Consider the following 24,231-nt stretch of genomic DNA (forward strand, 5'->3'; position numbering starts at 1 on the left):
ATATTTGAAACGCCACAATGTTATGTTTTCTTGAATAACTACAATTTTGAATGCAACTAGGCAGAGTATTTTTAATACATGTTCCTACTTTATTCACAGTGCTTCACAGTAGAAATATTAAATTAATTGCAGGTCTTTGGAGTGCAAGTCTAGCAGAAATCTTTATGAAATGCATGGTAATATATGAATTCTGATTTGTGAATGCAGTAGGTGGTGATAAAGACAAAAAATGTAAGCAGAATTTGAATTGATAATAATCTGACAAATATTTTAACTGTTGACAATGAAATGTGTGCACATACTCGTTTATATTAATGATGTTAGTATATATATTCAAGAGAAATTCATTTGTCATTCGGTTCTTAGTACATAATTTTTAAGAACACATTAGTGTGTTAGTCATTATTTGAAAGACAATACAGTTCCTTGATTTACAGTATAAATCCTCTATAGGTATGTGTCTTCTTGTATATGTACGAATGATCATTTAAGTCAAATAACTATAAATGTTCGTCAAGCCAAGCAATATAATTCTGCACTGCCCTTATTCCCACAGAGAAGTAGCAGGGCCAGAAAGCAAAGGTCACACAGCCATGGAAACCATCTTCGTAATGGTCATTAGTGACAGAGACCCCTGCCAGCTCCAGCCTGCGGGCATACATCATCCCATCATCCCTCAAAACATCATGCTCACCGGTCAGAATGTAAGCACGTGGCGTCATACGCAAAACCTCGTCCTCCGCCAGTAACGGAGCGGCTCTGGCATCCAGTAATGCTGGTAAATCCTTTAAGATTTTAGGAGAGCCAGTCAGCGGAAAAATAGGCTTATAATCTTTTATCAGTCGTTTGGGGAGGAGATTGGTCCAGTTTAGTTTTGAACGACTCAAGGACAGCAGGTTTTGGTTTTGGTCTTGGGCGGTGTGTTTGTTCTTTATAATGGAGTGCATGAGGTCAAGGTCGCCGTCTAAGTACTCCAACCAGAAGCGGGCCATTAGCGTGCGATACAGGATGGGAACATTCTGGTTCTGCTGATAGGAAGCTGTATTGAAGTCTAGCGCCTGGAGCACTGGGTAAATCAAGACCTGAAGTTTGAATTTCACAGAAGTACTGTTGTCTATTCCAATCTAGTGAGAGAAGACAAAAATGCATGTTGATTACCGCAACCACATTACACTAGAGGTTAAGGCTCCAACAGATCATTAATTTAAAAGTCCATATCGTAATTACAACCCAAATCCAGAAAAGTTGGGACATTTTGCAAAATGGCCTTTTCTGGAATTGGGGTTGTACAAGATGACAACACATGACATTCTACTCAGAGCTGTTTACATCCTCAGACTCAGAATTATGTGTTTCTATGGCAGAAATATCAACACCAAATTCTGCAGCGGTCAGGTGGAACAAGTCAAGTGAGTTTACAAGTTGCAATTACGAGTTCTACGAGGACGTGAATGCTTTAAGTCTGAATCTCGTAATTACTGTAATTCCAGTAGGTCACCTCAAAATAATATACTATTCTAAAATATATTTCTTCTGAAGTCCCCCATATGTAGCCCATTTCCACCACATAAAAAACATAAGTTGAAATTATGGGATAGTAAGTCATAATCAAGTCAAAATGATGATACATATGATACATATTAGTAGTTGAAATTGTGAGATATGTTATCAAGTCGAAATCATACAGCGTTAATTATGAGATACTATCATAATTATGAGACAAGTCGAAATTATGAGATAAAAAGTCATAATAATGACAAATTGAAATTTCTTGCCGTAATTTTGACTTTATGTCGTGCTTATGACAAAATTGTCATATTTTATGAAAATATCTTTTATGATAAAAGTCTGAATCGCTCTTTTCAGTTGAATCTTTTCAATAAATATCTTGACTGAGCAAAAAAATGTTTTTCACTAATCTGATTCGGTAACAGATTAGATAATTTTCTTATGCAAACATATTGTATGTCTTTGGACATTGTGATATAATGCGCACAAGCACTACGGACCACAGTTTTGATACTTGTGGTGTTTTTGTCAATTTTGTCAAAGCTTAAAGCTGCTGTAGGTAACTTTTGTAAAAAAAATTTTTTTTACATATTTGTTAAACCTGACATTATGTCCTGACAGTAGAATATGAGACAGATAATCTGTGAAAAAAATCAAGCTCCTCTGGCTCCTCCCAGTGGTCCTATTGCCATTTGCAGAAATACACCGCTCCCGGTAAGAAACAACCAATCAGTGCCAGGAGGAGTGTCTTAGCAGTGTCAATCAATCAAGCTCGCGTGCGCGCTGATCTCACCCCTCCCATACACAGCGCCAGCGCATACAGGCTTCAAGATTACCGGTGTGCCGCAGCTTTGCTTATGGCGGAAAAACAATCCAAACTGTCAATTCCTCGAGTGGCACCTGCTCATAAAATAAAGACGGGTAAACGGAAAAAGACAGATGACGATGATAAAAAAGCCAAAAAGAAAGAATTAGATAGAGCCCGAAATAAAACGAGGGTAAATATCGGTGCGGCTTTTCCGAGGTGGAGGGAGCTACGTGTCCTGAACGGATTAAAAACCGATGCAGAGTCAGCCACATTTCTGCTTGACAAGTAAGTATCCCTGCTTGATTTGTTTAATTTTTTAAGAACTACACAACTAAGATAATTTCAAAACAGGATTGACAAATTATGTATGGCGTGGTTTCTTGTAGATTTCAGGGTGGTCCTTTGCATAACATCGTTTTATTTCGCCATAAGCAAAGCTGCGGCACACCGGTAATCTTGAATTTGACGCCTGTACACTGTGCACGAGAGGAGTGTGATCAGCGCGCACGCGAGCTTGATTGATTGACACTGCTAAGACACTCCTCCTGGCTCTGATTGGTTGTTTCTTACCGGGAGCGGTGTATTTCTGCAAATGGCAAAAGGACCACTGGGAGGAGCCAGAGGAGCTTGATTTTTTTCACAGATTATCTGTCTCATATTCTACTGTCAGGACATAATGTCAGGTTTAACAAATATGTAAAAAATATTTTTTTACAAAAGTTACCTACAGCAGCTTTAAAGGTACTAAAGAGGATGTTTTGTTTTATACATTTTTGCAATATTACTTGAAACTGTCTTTACTAACTGATAAAAGACTATTTATTAGGTGTACTGAAAGGAATAATATTAATATACATCATCTGTGCACGAGGTAGGGCCTTAAAAACATCAGCCAATTGGCCCTCTGGCTTGTCGATCACTGCCGTGACGTTCCTTGTGAGAGACGTGTGCGGATTGGCCCTCTGGCTTGTCAATCACAGCCATGACGTTCCTTGTGAGAGACGAGCGCGGCTGCGCGCTCCAGTAACTTTCCACACTCCACAGGCGCCGCATGCAATGTTTTTGTCAGGAGACAGGAGTAACAACTGCAGATTATGAGTTACCTGCGGTGAGTCCGATATAATGAATCCACTAACACGATACAGCGAATGCCGGTGGTAAACACTCGTGTTCCAATACTCGTGCATGAGTTTTGGGAGGCGTTCCCTCGAAAGGATGGGGGGTTGTTCTTACGCATGCACTCATTTCAAAAACTCAGTAACAGTCTTTGGTTTCTCAGTCGACGAAAAGATCCTCTTTATCACCTTTAAAGGGTTAATTCACCCAAAAATGAAATTTCTGTCATTAAGAACTCACCCTCATGTCATTCCAAACCTTTGTTCATCTTCATAACACAAATTAAGGTATTTTTGATGAAATCCATTCTTTTCTTTTTTTTTTTATCTCCCATAGAATACAATATAATTACTGTCATTCAATGTTCAGAAAAGTAGTAAAGACATCATTAAAATAGCCAATGTGACTACAGTGGTTTAACCAACTAATTCAATGTTTTGAAATGATGAGAATACTTTTTGTGTGCAAAAACAAAACAAAAATAACTTTATTCTACAATTTCTTCTCTTCCCTGTCAGACTCTTACGCAGTTGACGCAGTGAATGTAGTTCAAAGCTTCAGTGTTTACGTCCGAACGCCGGCACTGTTCACGTGAGCACCACGACGCAGGCGTGTGATGCTGACGCAGGAGCCGGATCATGGTCTTATGGGTTTGGAACGACATGAGGGTGACTAAATAAATGTAAATTTTCATTTTTGGGTGAACTAACCCTTTAACTCTCCAGTCCCCATTCATTGTATTTGTATACAAAGTGTGACCAGAAGAATTACTTACATTTCCACTGTTTTCCACAAAAGAAAGTCATACAAGGTTTGGAACAACATGAGGGTGAGTGAATAGTGACAGAATTTTAATGTCTGTATAAACTATTCCTTTAACAGACAATATGACCTTAAAAGATTGATGAAATGACATCATCATAAGGAGTCACAGTAATTGGGAAATAAAAGTGAAAGTGTACCCGCTGAGCCACTGCAGCGGCCAGGTTCCCTCCAGCACTGTCCCCACACACTGCCACTCGCTCTGGATCGACCGAGTACTGCGCCAGCACTTCTGGCCTCAGGAAGTGCTTAGCAGCCTGCACACACTCGTCATACTGCACAGGGAAGCGCACATCAGGAGCCATGCGATAACTGCACAAAATGAACACTCAGTGTGACTGATCAAAACCATAGACAATTTTTCTCTTCCTATTTGAATGCGAGTAAATACTCACTCCACCGTCACAACCACAGCGTCCAGATCAGCTGCCATTTGTCTGCAGAGACTGTCATATGACCCCAACTCTGATGGCAGATAAAGCAGTCACATGCAAACACAGCTCACACATAATCCCATGAACGTCAAAGCAGGACAGACGGGTTTCCTGCTACCTGATTCATCAAGAAACATATATAATGGTTAATAAGGAAACACTTCGACGTACTTGGAGCACACAAGGCCCATCCACCTCCGTGGATAAACATAACTGCTCTCCTCAGCTTTTCTTCCCGTCCAGGAGGGTGGTATACACGCACATGGACCCCATCAAACAGGACATCTTCAGCCTGGATCTCTTGGTTTGTGACGGGCACCAAACTCTCAAAATTGATTATGGCGGAGTTGATAACGTGGACTCTATGGCTCAAACCCAGTGAGTGAGCAACATCTCCCTACAAAACAACAAGGTCAGAAAACAGTGAACTGAACTAACCGTTCCCCTCATTATGGTTTTGAAATGCAGTCTGCATGATATTTTTGGTGCATTGAAAAAGAGAGAAAAGTTCATGAAGACAGAGAATAGGGAACATTTCATCCTGCCCTTGGGTATAACCTGTTGTTGTGCCAAGTTGGTCAAAGTTAATCACAACAGGCAGATCAAGGTCATTCTTTAACATGTCTCTTCAAAACAGATGGTCCTCTATTAATAGTAAATACTGGATGTTGTCTAAGTTTTATGCTAATTATTTTATGTCATATGTTAATATCCTTAGATATTATATACTAAAAGCAAAAATCATTACATGAGGAGAATAAGTTCTAGTTAAGTTTAAAAACAAAGCACATATAAACTTTTATTACTGATTATGTTAAAAAGACATCATTCAATTTAGAATGGAACATTAATCATCTTTACAGCCAATCAGAATGTTCCTATCCCCAATTCACCTGCTGGACTGTTTAAAATGTGCCACTTACCATACTTACAACTCCTCGGAATGTGGCATCCAACACCATCAGTTTCCATGGCTCTGAAATTGCCCTAGGCAATGGGATGTAGATGTAATAGGCAACAGCAACTGCTAATAACAAGGTAATACCGCAAAGCAACTTCATCATGGAGTGATGTCTCTCTTCCCTTCTCTCTGGAGCTATCAGGGGTTTAGACAATATGACATTGTGCAATTCTACAAAGATTTTTTTTGAAGTTACTGTTACTTCCTGTGGATAATCATATAGCATTCTGGGAAATGTAGTCTTCATGCTTTAAAACAGAGTCACTACCCTAAGGCCTGGTTTCACAGACAAGGCAGCCAGGATTAGGCCTTAGTTCAATTAGGACATTTAAGTAGCTTTAAGTAGCCTTGGGGGGAAAAAAAATAAAGAAAAACATTACTGGTGAGCGTATTGAGACAAAATAATGACAATGATGTATTTTAATTTATGTCAGTACAAGTTGCTTTCGATTAAAACAGCTCAAACATGCATTTTAGTCTGGGAATAGGCTTAAGCCTTGTCTGTGAAACCGGGGGTAAGTGTAATACCTTATTCAATGCATATTCATTTTCAGAAATGAGCTCTTTGAGGGAAGAATTTAGCCAAAATCTATAGCATTTTCTTTTCATCTTTCAATACAAACTTTGTTTTTGAGATCAGAAGTCTGGTAGATAGTCTGATAATCTTTAGTGGCATAATGTGATTAGATTTACCCCTTGACCTCAGCAGTCATATCAAATGTCCACCACTAGAGGTCATTGTTGTAATGAAAAAAAAAAAAAACCCACTTACATGTGAAGAGTATAAAGATCATTTGTTTGGTTAGACATATGTATTATTATTTAATAACAAAAATATTAATAACTTATACATACATTTATATAAAAAAAAAAATCAAATATAAAATATATGTGTGTGTACATAGACATATATACACACACTCACACGCATATTTTATATTTGGTGTGTGTGTAGCACTTTAACTCTGTGTAAATGAATCTATTATCAAGCCAATTCATTTTGATAGTACATTTCCGAGTAAAGAAGTAAAGAACATTTTGCAAAGCATTGACCAATGTAAAAGCACCATTGTTTATTATTTACAGTGTTTTACCATGGTAAATAAATGTCTTTATTGACAGCACAGCGTTGATACTTAAGTAATAACAGTGTCCTGGTTAGAAAAGTGCTCTCACAAATGTATCTAATGTTGAATTTCATAACAGCTGACGAAATGGATTGTGTCACAAAAATTACATATTTAGCATATACCAAGTAAGTATGGTTTATGTTGAGTAGAAAACCAGACAGGTTCTAATGGTAGGTTTGACGTTTACCATAATCTCTCCTCACCACAGTCCATGCATGCAGTGCACGTGTGCTGAGCTCTTCTGTCGAAACCATTCCTAGCCATTCAGGATTTTTGTTACTTCTGTGCAGTGATTACTGTAATTGGAAAAAGACTGCGGCTAGCTCAGCAAGGACTGCCAAGTCAGGGGGAAAAAGCAGCAAGGGTTTCTGTCATACATTTGGCTCTTTGGTCTTCATAACTGTTGTTTCTACATTATCTATCATCCCTCCTCTCTTATTATGAGACAATTGAGGCTTGCAGCTGTTTGCTTTTGCTGAATGACTTTGGTCAGAGTAGAATTTGGAAACATCTACTGAAGAGACGTCAAGGATGGGGTGGTGTTGAACTGAAGAAGCTGTTAGTTACCAAATTTGGTAAAACTAAACCAGAAAAAGGTCTCAGTAATCTACAGACAAATAGCATTGCTATAACTCAGTGAGATCATTTATGAGACCAAGTTAGCATATTGCTAGCACTGAAAGTAGATTACTGTAAGCCTGTGGCTCAAATATCTATAGTAAATCAGAGAGAAATGAAACGTTACTAAATGAAACCATGTGTTGTGTGAAAATAATTATAATAAGACCAAAAGTTTCATGACTACAGGCTTATAGGAGCACTAAAAAGTAGAATGATGCTAAACACATGCTCATTGGGTTTCAATGGTTTTCACACACTTACTATCAAAACAAACACTATCTGTTACTATGAATAACAGACATTATTCATTTCATTGTGATCATTCCTAGATCTAAATAATGATATAAGAAAATTAGTTTGGTTTAAAACTCAAAAGATCAGCTGTCTGCACTTGTGTTGACATTTACGCATGAAAATGGGAATTTTCAATCGCCAACTCTGACAAAAGAAGACTTTGTTCTTACCTCTAACCTCATGTAACCTCTAACAAAATGTCATGTGAAAATTCAGCTGTTACACCTGGGTGTATTTCTTGTTGTTTGAGGTCGTTTCACCGCTCATCTTTGCTTTTGAGATGACATTTAAGTGACGTCATGTCCCCCACAAATGATCATGGGAGTCACTTCTCTGAAGGTGTGGACACATACCGGTGACTAACATGATGTTTACCCCGCTAGAAAAACCAGGTCATAGAGCTTAAGGTGGTCAGGCTGGTTTTTTAACATGGAAACTGGTTATAAACCATGGGTTCCTGGTCTACCAAAGTTGTCTACCAGCTTAAACCAGGTTGAGCTTGTTTAGACCTTGGTTATACCAGCTAATGATCATAATTAACCAGCTAGAAACCACACTGTTTGAAAATGTGCAGTTGTTATCTTAAGAACTATTTCTACCTGACCCAACCCTAAAAAACTTGTTTTGGCAGAACCTTACTTATTCAGTCATGTTGGTGTCTAAGACAACATTAAAATCTATTTTGAACCTGGAAATAATGAAAAGTGTAGAATTTTGTTTAAAACAGAAACATTAATGTAAAAAGAGTAAGAAATGTTTCAGATTCATTACGCCACTATTAAATAAATGGCTTACACTGATCACGAAACTCTATGTACAGACGGACAAAAGTTCTTCATTTCAAGCTCAAGATGCTCTTTGAATCATCTCCAATCATTCTGAAGAACATGATCATCAGGTTTGACACAAACTTGAGTTCATGCAGCGAAAAAAGAGACAAACCAAATACATTCTGAAATGAATGAATGTACATTTTTCAGTTCAACAATTCACTTAAATTATGTTGATTATATAATTTCTAATGGAAAGATTGATTTTTCATTAAAATCTTGACTAGTAGTCTTTTGGACATATTTTTAACTTCAATATAAGCATATATAAGTATATTTGTTAATTTTTTCAGGTTGCCTGACATTTTTTTTTTCAATCTGTTCATCATATAAAGCAATAATTTTTCTTCAGAACATTTGGAACTAATCTGCTCAATTCACTCAATTTGAAGCATCAAAGTTTCAGTTGCGTAGCTGTCAACTGAGCAACAGAAAGCTCTCAAATTTCATTAAAAAGATCTTCATTTGTGTTCTGAAGATGAACAAAAGTCTTACAGGTTTGAAACGACATGAGGGTGAGTAATTAATTACATTATTTTTGGGTGATCTATCCCTTTAAAATTATTCTGCTCACACATCTATTGTTCTGAATAGATGTGTTGTAGTCTATTGTTCTCAGACACATCAGTGAAAACTGGCAGTGGCATCATCTCATTGTTTAGACATACCATTGTTTTTTTTAAAACCAAATCTCCACAAGTGTGCAGTATTATAGAGCTTTTGGCTGGACCTGAGGCTCCTCTGATTAAGCACCAGCTATCAACACTGAAACCAGAGGTAATGCTGGATGTATGGAGGTTTCATATCCCCATTACCATTTCTGTCCTGTCCTCGGACAGGGTTGCAGGGTTCTCGCTGGTGAAAGGTACAGCAAGGGGACAGTGACCCTTTCAGGCTGTTCTTTGGCTTCAAAATATGCTCAGTGTTGACAGATTGACTGATCTATATCTTGTGTTAGAGAGACACAGCAGACTTTGAGAGGTTAGTTTCAGGATCGCATAGACTGAAATGAGACATGACATCTTGATAAACAGACATCTTAGTATGAAACTCGCAGTGAATTTTATATTTTTAAGTTATGGATATAAGAGTCAATCTTCCACAAATTAAATCACATTTAAAGGTTTGAAAGGTCTTGAATATCTTAAAAGGCTGCCAACATGACTTTCATGAAAATGTATCTATTTTATTTTGTACACTCTAAAAAATGCTGGGTTAAAAACAACCCAAGTTGGGTTGAAAATAGACAAACTCAGCGGTTGGGTTAAATGTTTGCCCAACCTGCTGGTTTTATTTAACTCAACTATTGTTTAAAAATGAATGTATTGCTTGCTTAAAATGAACACAAAATATATTGGAAATAAATAGATTTATTAAAGGAGTAGTTCACTTTTAAATACACTTTTCCTGATAAATTTACTCACCCCCATGTCATCCAAGATGTTCATGTCTTTCTTTCGTCAGTCGAAAAGAAATGAAGGTTTTTGATGAAAACATTCCAGGATTATTCTCCTTATAGTGTATTTCAATGGCTACCAACAGATTGAAGGTCCATATTACAGTTTCAGTGCAGCTTCAAGGGCTTTAAACGATACCAGATGAGAAATAAGGGTCTTATCTAGCAAAACGATCGGTCATTTTCGAAAAAAATACAACCGTTTATGCTTTATAAACAAAATATCGCCTTGAACGTACTTTCCGCTTCCGCATTCTTCATAACGCTTACGCTGAATGTCCTACGCCTTCCCTATTCAATTTACGGAAAAAAACGAAACTGGCGCCGCATTCGTTCCGTAAGTAGAATAGGGAAGGCGTAGAACATTCAGCGTAAGTGTTATGAAGAATGCGGAAGCGGAAAGTACGTTCAAGGCGATATTTTGTGTTTATAAAGCATAAACGGTTGTATTTTTTTCGAAAATGACCGATCGATAAGACCCTTATTACTCATCTGGTATCGTTTAAAGCCCTTGAAGCTGCACTGAAACTGTAATATGGACCTTCAATCTGTTGGTAGCCATTGAAATCCACTGTAAGGAGAAAAATCCTGGAATGTTTTCATCAAAAACCTTCATTTCTTTTCGACTGACAAAAGAAAGACATGAACATCTTGGATGACATGGGGGTGAGTAAATTTATCAGGAAAAGTGTATTTAAAAGTGGACTTCTCCTTTAAATTGATTATTAATAAATGTTCACCTTTTGATTATTATTGTTGCCTCTAGTAATTATGTGTCTGATTTTTAATTTCCAACCGATTTTCGGTTCATTTTAAGCCAGTCATAAAGTAATTTTTAAACAATAGTTGGGTTAAATAAAACTGCCCAGCATGTTGGGCAAACATTTAACCCAACCGCTGGGTTGTTTTTAACCCACCATTTTTTTTGAGTGTATATTAACATATATATATATATATATATATATATATATATATATAGTTGCTGCAAAATAATCACATAATTGCTGCATCACAATAAAAAGTAAAAGGGTTGTTACACCCTTTCAGGGAGTAACACCTACACCCATATAACATCAATAGAAGAAACAACTGTAAAAAGACTCACACTTGCTTTACAAGCTTTAATAATGGATATTGGCAAATCCATGGAAGGCAAATCCAGGGAAACACCCATGAAAAGAGATGTGAGACAACTAGAGAAAAAAAAGCTCTGAATAATTCGCATATTGTTACTTCACATGGTGTACTTGGATCAGAAACACTCTGCCCTCTGAACAGCTTGTTGAAAAAACAGGAGGCTTATTTCTCCATATGGGGCATCTTTTATACGCCCAAAACGAGAGACTCAGATTGTTTTACTCACAATGACATCATCTCTCATCATGTTCCTCTGGGCTGGAGTTGCACTGCTGGCCCCAATCAGCACAGAAACTTCGGCCAACCTTCATTTACTGCTGCTCCATCTGAGAGAAGAGAGAGGACAGATGAAGTCAGAGAAAGTCCTTAAAAGTCAAAAGACTCCTTTGTCCAGGCCTTTACTGTGCTAATCCATAGCAGAGCGACTTTAATTAGTTCTTGAGATTAAAGTTCTTTGATACCCCTATCAGCTGCTTTGACTGAGAGTCACCAAGCTCTCGTGTCCCAAGAGGAATGAAATTTATGATCTGAGCTCCACACAGAGGACTATTTCTTTAGGACCCACCACTGTTTAAATTAATAGTTGCCCCCCAAAATTAAAATCACTCAATGTTATAGCAAATCTGTATGACTTTCTTATATGTGAAATTCCAATTGAGATGTTGAATGGCTTTTCGGACTTTAAAAAGGTCACCATAAAAGTATCATAAAAACTAGTAGATGTCAAATACTAATCAGACTGAAATTTGAGTCTTGAATCTTGCTCACAGGGTTACCATTCACTGTCATTGAATGAAAACAAGCAGCTGGGACATTCTGCCATAATTATCTTCTTTTGTGTTCCACATAAAAAAGAAAGTCACCAGACATGATGAGGATGAGTAAATGATAACAGATTTTTCTTTTCTTTTTCTTTTTTTTGGGGGGGAGGGCTAAAACTTTAGTATTGTGGAATTTGTTTTAGGAACATGAATGCGTTTAACTGCAGGCAGCACTGTTGATATCCAGATAGGCAGTTGTTTGGTCACTGTACATGCATGCAGACGGCTAGTTTCCATAGCACCAGAGCACACTGGATTCTAGTAATAATGTGTGGAAATGAAGGGATCATGGACTATCTGACTGAAAATGAATTAGACCTGTAAATTAATTCTGAAAATGAACTGCAAATCTTAAAATACCACATTCGGTCATGGTTATGGATATTTAGCTCATTAAGAATGTACAAAACGTACCTGCAATCTTCATGTAGCAGCTTCAATTACAAAATTCTAAAAATATAAACATATAAAGGAAGGAACAGAGCTGAGAGGATCAGCTCAGAGAAATCCAAGCATGACACTGTCTTATACAACCTAAAAACATGTAGAATAACCCTCAGGCGTCACAACCAAGCCACGCTAACCTGCACCTGTCTGATTCATATGTCATGACGAACTTGTACAAACAGGCGCTTCATATTTGCATCCTGATGTAGAGTTGATGTATCCCATTCCCAACTCTTAACAAAAAGCCTTAAATATGGAAAGAAATGTTGTAAAGTGTTCATATTTTTCTTAAATATAGATATTATGTTATGCACACACCTGTCTGTCATGGTGAATTAAAAGGATAGTTCACCCTAAGTTGAGAATTCATTAATTACTCACCATCATTTGGAAGCCCATTTCCTTTGGTAAAATATACTTATGACAGTTATGAGCTCCACACAGAGAACCTTTTTTTTAGACCCTACACTGTTTAAAGGAATAGTCGACCCCAAAAATGACCGTATTTATGATAAAAAGTCCAAGTAAATCATAATTATGACAATTATGAGATAAAAAGTCATAATGACATAAAAAAGTCATAATTATGACATTTGTCATAATTGACATTTTATTTCATGTTCACCTTTTTTTGTCATCATTTTGAGATTTTAACTCATGATGACTTAGCCTACTATATCAATTTCTACTTTTGGTCGAAATTGAGGTTTTCACAAAAATGAGTTCATTAAGCCCTCATCTAGCGATCTCAGTTATCTTTTTTGTACGTTTTCTGAGAGGACCTTTCCATTGTAAAAATGCCGTTTTTCTCTGCTCGCTTCTGGACGACGGGCGCTTCCCTCAGCACAAGTTTGGTATCAATGTTGTAAAGCGCAGTATTCCAACTTTCTGAATATTCATATTAGCGAATTCTCGATGGCATGAGTCTGAACCAATGAAATGTGATTTTAAAACTCATGTTGATGTACATAAAACGATCTTACTCAGATAGTGTGCGATCCCGATATACACAGAAATCAAGTGTAGCGTTAGTTCTGGCAGGGTCACATTAGTCAAGCTCGCATCAGCTGACACTCAGCTGATTCACATTGACCTATAGGAATATGACGCCTATCACCACATTTGTATATATATGGTCCATTCAGTATTATCAGCAGCTTTATCGCATTGCTCAGAAGCTAATTACCCTCCTCCATCCCCAGCTCCTCCTTTGTCCAGTCAGGACTTGCCCTTCTGATATTCTGTTGATCAGACTCATTTTGTTACATTAATTATTGTCATTAAGAAAATGAATGACATTGCAATACTTTGGTTCTGTTCTGTTTACCCTAAGGGGGGTTATCACAGCTCTCCCTGCTCTCATCCATGCTAGACTGCATGGATGGGCAGGGAGTTTTTGCCCAGAACAGAAGAACCATACCGCCAATCCAAACCGTATGCTAACTGCCAGTCATCTTTGACGATAGTGATCCTGACAGAATTACAGTATTTCAGAAAATCTGTCTTGGCGAGTATTGACGCAAACATTATATGTTATGTCTTTAGTAAATATTTGGTTAACGGTTGGGGAAACACATCTGATGTGTAACATTATATTAGATCCGTTTGGTACAGTAGGTCTTAATATATATAGGCTGTCAGTTTCATTAATGTTAATTAAACAATTGTGGAATCATGGGAAAAAAAGTTGAATATATTTTTCCAATAGATTTTGACTTGGTTTGTGCCAAATTTGTGCCAAATTTGTGTTGTGTTGGTATTACCAGGTTTTTTTATTAACAGGCCTAAAGAATGTGAGAATAACAATAACTAATTTTTGAAAAATTGCTCATTGCGACTTATTTTGCCAGCATGGGTCACATATATTATGTTGCACAAAAGAAAGAAAGTCATACAGGTTTGAGATGACATAAAAGAGTTTTCTTTTATATTTTTGTGTTTCGAAAATGTCAATTTCTTTCCACTGCAGTCAGCGAATTCAAATAAACGACTCTCCTGAAATGTCATTGTGAACTTTGTTTTTGTTTTCTACCATAAGTTTTACAATTCCATCTGAAAGTTCTTATTTTATTTATTTATTTGCAGAAAATGTTCTTTCTTCTTATGTTATGCCAAGGAAACATCACATTGTACACATAAGAAGTTCACATAGAAGTTCTCCTGTGCACATCTGCTTTCATTTTACCAGAGAAGGTGCTCCTCCATCCCTACTACATCCGCTGTAGGCAGAGAACACACACACACACACGGTTTGATTTTGTTTTTCATCTCCGGCAAATAAAGAGGTGTGCAGTCTAACATTCCTGTCTCTGAAATCAACACGAGAAGAGTTACAACTTGCAGCTGTCATCAAAATGTCTTATATACCCACACACACACTTATTCTAGTTGAATGATTACATTAATCACAGTGTCCATTTGTTTTTTATTTCTTTGTATTTAATGGGACTTGTATTAGTCTTTATGTGTATGTTAGCAAGGTAGTTTGTTAAAAAACATCTAATTTCTGACATGTCAATGTCAGAAGGTATGTGGTATGTGTAGGGTACACAATGCCCTCTTTTGCACTTGAACCTGTGCCAGGCAGTGCCACAGTTGGAGGAGTTGTACACAAAGGATTGTTTCATGGAAGTGAAGGTACGCTTGTACAGTCATCCAGATCAGATTCCTACAAATTCCACACTGACACTCCCCTCGGCAAGCTGCCCTTATTCCACTCCAGATCTCCATGTTATCAAAGGGCCGATGGAAAAAGATACAGTGTACTACAGAGAAGATCTTTTACTTCAAAGTTGTTTTTGATGTCTTCTTGTTAAACATGACATACTGATGAAATGCTCCATCCAAAAATGAACTATATGGGGTTAGACATTTCACGATCGGCACACAGCAACTGATTTGCATTAGAATGATGTGCCTGTTATCGCTATTAGAAACATCTTGACAGTCGTGTTGTGTATAAATGAACGGCTGTCACCGGTTCTGACAGGATTGGAGCAGTTCTTTCTCTGCTATTGTTGTTATCTCCAAAGCGGGATCAGAGCGATAGAGGCGAGAGATAAGAGTGATATTAGAGGGAGAGGACAGTGATAGTGGAAGTTGATGGTAATGATAGTGTGGGCTGATAAAAATCAGACAGGGATTGTATGAGAAATGGACCACCAGCTGGGATTGGTTATGGTTTGTTCTCCACTGTCGATGCTTCAAAAGTCAGGTACTGTGATCCCTTAAGACACCTCATTTCCAGTTTGCCCCTAGGACCATAATAGCAGCACTAGCCCTCACTTTGAACCTCCTGTGAGACATGCATGACAATAATTCCATTGTACCAGGGTCTCGCTCCTCTCGAAGGGAGAGGAGTGATGCAAGGAGAGGGAAGAGTGTAGTCATATGCTGCGTTTTCTAGGCAGAATGGTGGCGCTGGTGGTGACTGAGGATTGAAAAGGAAGCCTGCATAGTATTTATGGGTGCTGGAGCAAGAAGCAGTCTGGCTCAGAGCCTCGCACACATCACTGCAGACATTCATCAACAGCCGAGAGAACGTTGCACCCATCCTTAAGCTGACAACCTTTAGCACTGCTAGATTTCAGCGTCTCGCTTTCCCTTTTATTGCTTCTGCTTTTTCAGTCCATGGTCATTCTCACTCGGTTTGCTTTGAATGACACATTCTTTAGATTTTCCTCCATGCTTTTAATGGAATGTTTCAAAGACAGTTAATACTATTGATTTGACTGCACTGACAGAATTGGATGAGAACAAAACTTGAACTGAATTGAGCTGGATGATGAAACCACTGTCTTCTGCAGAGCTGCCTTATAGCTGATTGAACTTTGTTTCATAATTGACAAAGTTTGCAACATTGACATTGGTATTGAACTCAAATGAATCAACACTGAACTGACACGAGCTGAATAACAACACTATTGACTTCTAGCTGCTTATAGATTAATATGAACTAATTTCATATTTGATGAACTTTACATAGTTATTGAACTGAACTGAACTGAATCAACACTAGACTGACACGAACTAAATAATGACACTACTGTCTTGTGTTTTGCTGCAGAATTAGATTATGTCTCATATTTGATTGTTTACTACCTAGGGCTTTTCACACTGCACTTCACCCCGGGTTATCGTCGTTCTAAACACCGCTTTTGCGGTGCCAAACTTGTACACTGTGAAACGATGCGGTATTAGAATGTTACAGCTAGACGCTTAGCAACATGCAACCAATCGCGTAGGCCTACTCATATTTGCCTGCTTTGGACAGTCACGGAAACACTGCGTATTGTATAGCCTAAACAGTAAAAACAGCGTTTGAGAGGGAAAATGTAAAATGCTGACAGAAAACGCAACAATTTGAGTGAAGAATAGACTGTTTCATTCTTACCTTTATAGTCCGAAATGTCCATTCAGTATAAACTCGACAGTCGGCAATACAGAATGCGCAATGCTAGAGCTTTTATGTAAACAGGTCGCGGGCTGCGTTCATCCAATCAATGACACTGACACCGCAAATATGCAAATAATAATGGCAACCCAGGGTTTAGAAATATACAATTGTGAAACATCCGCTTATGAATACCCAGGATTAAAGGTGCTAAAGAGGATGTTTTGTTTTATACATTTTTGCAATATTACTTGAAACTGTCTTTACTAACTGATAAAAGACTATTTATTAGGTGTACTGAAAGGAATAATATTAATATACATCATCTGTGCACGAGGTAGGGCCTTAAAAACATCAGCCAATCGTTTTACGCGATTGGCCCTCTGGCTTGTCAATCACTGCCGTGACGTTCCTTGTGAGAGACGTGCGCGGATTGGCCCTCTGGCTTGTCAATCAAAGCCATGACGTTCCTTGTGAGAGACGAGCGCGGCTGCGCGCTCCAGTAACTTTCCACACTCCACAGGCGCCACATGTTTTTTGTCAGGAGACAGGAGTAACAACTGCAGATTATGAGTTACATGCGGTGAGTCCGACATAATGAATCCACTAACACGACACAGCGAATGCCGGTGGTAAACACTCGTGTTCCAATACTCGTGCACGAGTTTTGGGAGGCGTTCCCTCGAAATTCTTACACATGCGCTCATTTCAAAAACTCAGTAACAGTCTTTGGTTTCTCAGTCGACGAAAAGATCCTCTTTAGCACCTTTAATTGTCAATCCCGGGTAAATTATGAGCAGTGTGAAACGTGAAGCAATAAAACCCAGGGTTCCGTTTACCCGGGGTTTAGAATGGCCCAGGGTTAACTATTTCAAGTGTGAAAAGCTTTTCTGTATTGTATAAAGCGCTATATAAATAGAGTTTACTTGACTCGATTGACTTCAAATATAGCTATACACAGTACAAAAGGTGCCTCAAATGAAATAGTTTCCCTGGAAGTTTATCAGTCATTGCATGATTATATCAAAGATTAAGACAATTACGGTTCTTAATCTTTTCTTATCTTTTCTTACATATGCATACATTTTAACAACAGTTTTGACAAAATATTAGTAACTACTAGGGGTGTAACAGTATATGTATTCGTCCAGTACGTCACGGTTTCGGTGCATACAGACGACGAATACAGTCAGGCACAGGCATTCCACACTCCAGTCCAAAAGGGGGTGTGTGGTAATGCAACACTGTTTGCTAACCAGCACAACAGGCAAAAGTGCATAATAAAAACAGCACATGTGCGAATGTTCGCTTGAAAACAAGTCCTCTAGATAGTGCGCACACGTCGAATGCGTCTTTCTGCGTTTATTGAGATAAAAGTTAATAGTAAAAGTTATTCCCTAAAACTAAAGTGTGAATTTTCCATACTGAAATCGTTCCGAACCGTGACCCCAAAACCGAGGTTCAGTGTACAGTTACACCCCTTGTAACTACATATTACATATTAGTAAGTTAAAGCCCGTTCACACCAAGAACAATAACTATAATAACTATTTTAGGGTCCACACCAATTGGAACTATAACTTCAGCTTGCTAAAGTCTTCTGTTTTCTTTTTTTCTCTTGAGAAAACTTTCTTAGTATTGGTATTTCCATGCTTTATTGACTGACTCGTGGGATTTATTTAGTTCACAGTTTATTTAATGGCTCACAGAAATACGGGGAGATGTGATTCATCAGTTGTAAATGATCCCTTTGAGGTTTGTTGGCTGAAGTGTTGTCTGAGTCGCCAGCCCTCCTCTATAGAGCAGCAGCCCAAAACCAAGAGATTTATGTGTTTGCATTCTAGTCTATAGTTCGTGTCAGTGCACTTTATTTCAAAGAAGTATTTTAAAGACTCACAGAAAAGTGGTTTGTATATCTGTCTGTGGTCATTAGTTTCTGAACATTATAGCACCCAAGGCCATTTTAGGTAAACCAAAAGGAGTCATGCTGATATGTCACATAACCCACTTCCTGAAACAAGGCTCCTTTAATTCATTTGTAAAAAAAAAAAAAACTTCATAAGCTTATGCAGAAAACCCATCAGTCAAACCAGCCAAAGGTGTGAAAATGACAGAGTGTAGACAGCTAGTGTTGATACGTTCTTTAGTTGTTGATGCTATTTTTGAACATATTATTATAGGACCCTTACATTTTGAGATATGATTGTTATTTTCAGCTCATGATTCCATATATAGTTCTCAAAGTGCCAGAGCAATTACGTATTACATAAATGCCATTTCGAAAAGGTCAAATAATGAAAACTGTAGCTACAGAAAGAATGTCTGTGCTCAGCTAAGGGGCCTTTCACACCAAAACTGGCACTGCATCAGCATGACAGAAAGAACACATCACCCTGTGCCATTTCGCATCCAGCTGCATTGGTGCCATTAGTCTCGACAGTAGCGCATTCTATTTCAGCTGCATGTTAACACTTCGGATCATCAGCTTTTTATACTTGGGATTTACAGACAGTTCTGAATCATGTTGTGCAAGAATAGGCTACTGTCCACCTCATGACTGCGACCCTCCACCCTCCTCATTCTGATTCTGTCATGCCAGAGGTTGGGAAAAATGTATGAATTTATGTCAATGTTTTATTAATGATATTCAACGCCAGACTGTGGTAATGCAAGAGGGAGCTACTGAAATTCAAACACTGGTACTTCAATCAACATAAGTTTTCATATGGAAAACATTGTGTGTATGTGTGTCTTAGTTTTTGGTTTGTCTACCAGGGCTCAATGTGGCTGTGGCTTTCAGGGCCACCAAGGCATTGGACCAAGAGCCTTTGATTAGAGCTGTAGTTTCTGGACTCAGCAGCTGGAAATATAGGCCGCTGTCATCCTGCAGACAACTAAAGCAGACACTTAATAAGTTATTCTGTATCCAGCAGGCTTGAGTCACTGTTATTCTTGGCACAGATAGAATGAGGTGTGCCATTGACTCTATTTATCACAGTCACATTATCTATCTATCTATCTATCTATCTATCTATCTATCTATCTATCTATCTATCTATCTATCTATCTATCTATCTATCTATCTATCTATCTATCTATCTATCTATCTATCTATCTATCTATCTATCTATCTATCTATCTATCTATCTCCTGAGGTTGTTCTAAGAGGTGAGAAGAGGATGTAAACGTGCTTTACATACTAAACGCTATGAAATTCAAAGAGAAAAACATAGCTTGTATCACGTCCCTTCATCAAGATAAGGTGTCTGCATCACCTAGTAGATACACCTCTACAAGATGTTGACTTGGTCTAATAAAATCCATGCATTTTCAGTATTCACTGCTGTGGGTATGAGCATGGAGTGAATGCCACATGTAAAGCTGTCATTCTGAGTGTGAAGTTTTCTCTGGCTCTGGAGAGTTTGGCAAGACTTGCAGTAAACACAAATTATAACGTGCTTTTCGACAACTATAAACCTAGTTTAAACAAGCAGCATTTTCTCTTGGCTCCCCTCTGCCCTGCCATTCCACTTCACCAGCTCAGCTTATCTTCTTTGGTTGTTTTCATTCATTATTTACACTTGATAGAGTGGAACAACCATAACAACTGCCTTAATTGTGCTTCTCCGGGGTATGAATTTAAAATCTTCCCTCACCTGACTTCTTGTGACCAGAGAAGTTCTGTTTTACACCATTATAGGACTAGGAGGCTAAGAGTGTAACCACAAATCCGTGCTCATTAACAGGCCATGAGAAGAAAGATCACATTCATTAGAGTCTCTATGAGTGGATCGCAGCACATTTTACTCATACAGCTTTGAGGCTGAGCAGCGAGGTCATCTTTCATGGCTGGGGTCCAGCTCTCTGATGTGGAGGCCTTCATGCCTCAGTGCTGACCCCTGACATGGAAGCACAATGACTACTGTGTTCCATTGCCAGTAGGCAACAGCAGCCCAGTGGCCTGACTTTGACCATCTCCCATAGTGAACAATGAAGAACGGGCAGCGCACCAGATTCTTGACATTTGGTCCTCTTCCTGAGTGAAAGAGCTCTTTACTTCCTTTCCGTCTCAGCAGCTGACTCCTCTGTCTTTCTCCACTCTCTTTCCCACCAGTCCCTCTGGGATTTAATTGAATCCTGATGGTGGTTTTGCTCCTCTCTTTGGCCCGGCCAATTCTGATATATATTCCCATCCCCTTGTTGATGTTTCGTTCCAGCTGTAGGCTGACTGTAAACGCAGAGCACAGACAGCTGTGACTAAAGAGGAGGGGCCAGAGTAATTCAGTGAGCAGATCTGGGGACAGCAGGACAGTCCTAGGAAAACAAACCTAGTCAATGGGAAAGTTCTCTGCTGAAAAATCCAGCATAAACCAACATGAATTCCATGTTAATCCAGGATGATTTATGCTGGCCAGAGCTGGTACTGGTATAGTACTATTCTAGCTGGTGGACCAGCATTGTCATGCTGTTCTCAAGCGCTGGTGTGTCCACCAACACTTCCCATTCTGGGGGCTTGGTGTTGGAATTTTTCACTAATGTTTATATGATTCCCCAATTTTCCCCTATCATTTAAGTAAATTGAAGAGATTCCATTTTCAGCAGAAACTGCTGCAGTGGTTAAGGTATATATGTGGGGTTGTGTGATGGAAAACAGAATATTCCATAAATGACAGACAAAACTCTGCCGGTCAGACATCTGTCTTTTTGAATTAACATCACTTTGGTAGCATCCATTCATGCTATTTCATAATTAAAATCAGTGGTGGAATGAACTCCTAACTTTCACCTGAAGAAATCCATTGCAATCTCAACAAAAAAGTGCTTTTCTAACTAGCCTGTTGCACTTTAAATAATTTGCTTCTGCTTGTGTTATTCTCATTTAGATAAAAGCACCTGCTAAACAAACAAATGCAATGCAAAATGTCCTATTAGTGTCATTCGAATGGGGGTCTCAGAACCAAAAGGCTCCAGGATTCTCATGTCCCCTGCTGCAAATGTTGATTTTGGGTGAGGGGCTGACCTTGTGGCTCGACTTACTGCTTTCATACTGAGAGAAAACCTTTTCCAGTGAGCTCAGCTTTTCTTTAAACATTCTGTTATTTCATTTGCTTGCCATATGGATTCAAGGGAAATCTATGACCTGTTTTTGTAGTGATATATATATTATGAACATTCGAAATGTATCTGATTTGTTTCAGAGGAACGCCAAGTATGATTTGTACAAATGTTATTTTATTACCGAAAGTCTGTCTTGGGGAATATTTTCTGAATATATAATGTAATATATCAAATCTTGATAAAACATTGACTTTAACATATTGGCACTGCACGGAGTTAGCAATCAAATCCAGGAGTGTGCATTGGACTCAAATCTTAAATGGCTATAAACATTGTGTCGTGGTTTGACATATAACAGGAAACCTAATGTATTTTTGGTTGGGGTTCAAGAAGTTAGAATACCTTTTAGGATTTTGTTTACTAGGTATATATAGAAAGAGGCAAGAAAATATACATAAAAATCAGTATATTGCTTTTCAGAAAAGTTTATAGTGAGGGAGAAGGTTTAGAAATGGCTCTCCTCAGGAACAGACTGTGCAACTTAGTCCATTTGGGAGGCAGACAGTGCTGTTTAACAAACTGTGAAATATCTAGCATACAGCAACAATTATACTGAATGCACTTTACTGGCTAAATATTGTGTTAGTTCTGTAATACAACAAAAATGGTCTTGCCCCACAACAAAGAGGGGATAGGTACACAATTCATATGCTTTTTATCCTTTCACTGGAGTCATAAAACATTGGAGTTTTTAGATGTATTTTTCCAAATTACACTTCAAAATGTGTTTCCACTTTATAATATTCTTTCCTTCATCTTCTAAGTTGCATCTGTATCTGACAGCATTTGTATTAAAGACTATAGAAAAGTTTGGACTTTTTGCGGTGACCTGTTTTTGGGGTGTATCATTGTTCATCCGAGTGTTTCCAAAATAGACACACTGGATTCCTGCCCCACTCATTCCTTAAGACAAATGAGTCCCTGTCTAGCTGTCTCTGAGGGTCATGACATTGCCACACTTAGTCTATGACGTATAGTGAAGCTGTATATTGGAGAAGCTCTTGCTTGGAGGTAGCTTTTTGGTTAGTGTGGGCCTGGGGTGAGAAATTCGGCTGGTGGTGACTATATATGACAGCTGAAGACTGAGAAGGGAAGAGGTGCAGAGAGATGAGGGGTCTCTACCTTCATCAAGACCATGGACAATAGAATTTCAGGCATGACTGGGACCAAAACCCCCTCCTTTCTTAACAAATGTCTTCTCCGGTAACTGATGCCTGAAGGCTAAGCAGACTCAGCTGAACTTAACAGGCCCATTAGCTTAAAATAGACCTGCACACCTTGTCAGGTGCCTGTATACTCTTTGTCATCTGTCTGGAGAGCTGAGAAAAGACAGCCAGGGGACACAGAGATAACCATAAGTGGGTAGTTTCATAAGTGTGTCTTCCTCAGTGTGGTTTAATCTTCTGTGCTTCATTAAAACTTCACAGCTAAGGAGCTAATCTGAGCTTAGATACTCTTCAATGAATTTAATACATATCTTATGGGAAAACGGTCAAAGAATCTACTGCGAGCGGTCAAAGAGTTTGTGATGAATTACAGGCAAACCCTATAATATCTTCTACCTACATTGGTGAGTCATGACAGTGACAGCTTTAGCAATTATTTCTCAACTCTGCACTGATACAGAGGTTTATATTTATCTGTATCTTTTCAATCTAGAGCTGGAATTCATCGGCAGAATATGAAATGCTATAGATCCCAGATAGACAACCATGTGAGTGTAAAAAACAACCTCTGAGAGGTTTTGTGCTGCACACAGAATGAGTTTCTGGTTACAAGGAATGAGCATTTTACTTTTAAGATATGTGAATCCTCATAAATACTTCCTCCTGCATGTGTTCGTCACACTAACAACTCCTCTAAAACATAGGTCAAGTAATCAAGAGATTCCCACATTGTATATGTCAATTTTTTTTTTTTCAATTGGAACATTGTTAATGCATTATATTAGATTTTAGATTACATGTTAGATACATTACATTAGATATATTGCCACATTTAAACATTGTATAAAATTGTTTAAGCTTTACATAAATTTACATATTACCTGGCTTCTTGCTTGCAGACATCTGTTTGAATTGTTTTCAGAATGCTTCACAGATTTTGGGTGCACTGAGGAAATCTATTCAGATCAAGACAGTAATCTCCCCTGGCTTCTGCAAATAATATATTTTATAATGCATACAGTGCATTATATATTCAAAAAATTGAAACTATTGTTTAATTTTACTAAATTTGAAATCAGAAAATCAAAAAAAAAAAAAAAAAAAAAGCCTAGCACGCCACTCATGGGTAAGACCATCAATTAGTTAATGGGTCAAACATTATTATCAA

At 38.2% G+C, this 24,231-nt stretch overlaps 1 protein-coding gene across 10 annotated transcripts; it reads right to left on the minus strand.

The window, feature by feature from the left end:
• Positions 1–57: 57 nt before the first annotated feature.
• Positions 58–24,209, minus strand: nceh1a (neutral cholesterol ester hydrolase 1a). 10 transcript variants are annotated; one of them, XM_048163527.1, is made up of 7 exons: positions 23,945–24,209; positions 11,345–11,444; positions 5,613–5,676; positions 4,861–5,086; positions 4,651–4,720; positions 4,396–4,567; positions 58–1,124 (listed from the first exon to the last, which is right to left on the minus strand). In XM_048163527.1, the coding sequence occupies exons 2-7, from the start codon at positions 11,353–11,355 to the stop codon at positions 501–503; spliced, it is 1,167 nt and encodes a 388-aa protein (XP_048019484.1). In that variant the 5' UTR covers positions 11,356–11,444; positions 23,945–24,209; the 3' UTR covers positions 58–500. The 10 variants fall into 10 exon arrangements, with proteins under 10 accessions (XP_048019484.1, XP_048019482.1, XP_048019483.1 ...); XM_048163525.1 differs by having other exon boundaries at positions 5,613–5,785; positions 23,945–24,206; XM_048163526.1 differs by lacking the exon at positions 23,945–24,209 and adding an exon at positions 16,780–16,913.
• Between the last annotated feature and the right edge of the window lie 22 nt (positions 24,210–24,231).

The sequence above is a fragment of the Megalobrama amblycephala genome, linkage group LG17, assembly GCF_018812025.1.
Source record: "Megalobrama amblycephala isolate DHTTF-2021 linkage group LG17, ASM1881202v1, whole genome shotgun sequence".
NCBI lineage: Eukaryota > Metazoa > Chordata > Actinopteri > Cypriniformes > Xenocyprididae > Megalobrama > Megalobrama amblycephala.

Coding starts and splice junctions, on each gene's coding strand:
- nceh1a (XM_048163518.1), bottom strand. CDS start 5,897: ATGAAGACTACATTTCCCAGAATGCTATATGATTATCCACAGGAAGTA. Junction 4,721..4,860: donor ATGGGCCTTGTGTGCTCCAA/GTACGTCGAAGT, acceptor ATCTGCCATCAG/AGTTGGGGTCATATGACAGT. Junction 1,125..4,395: donor CCGCTGCAGTGGCTCAGCGG/GTACACTTTCAC, acceptor TTCTCTCACTAG/ATTGGAATAGACAACAGTAC.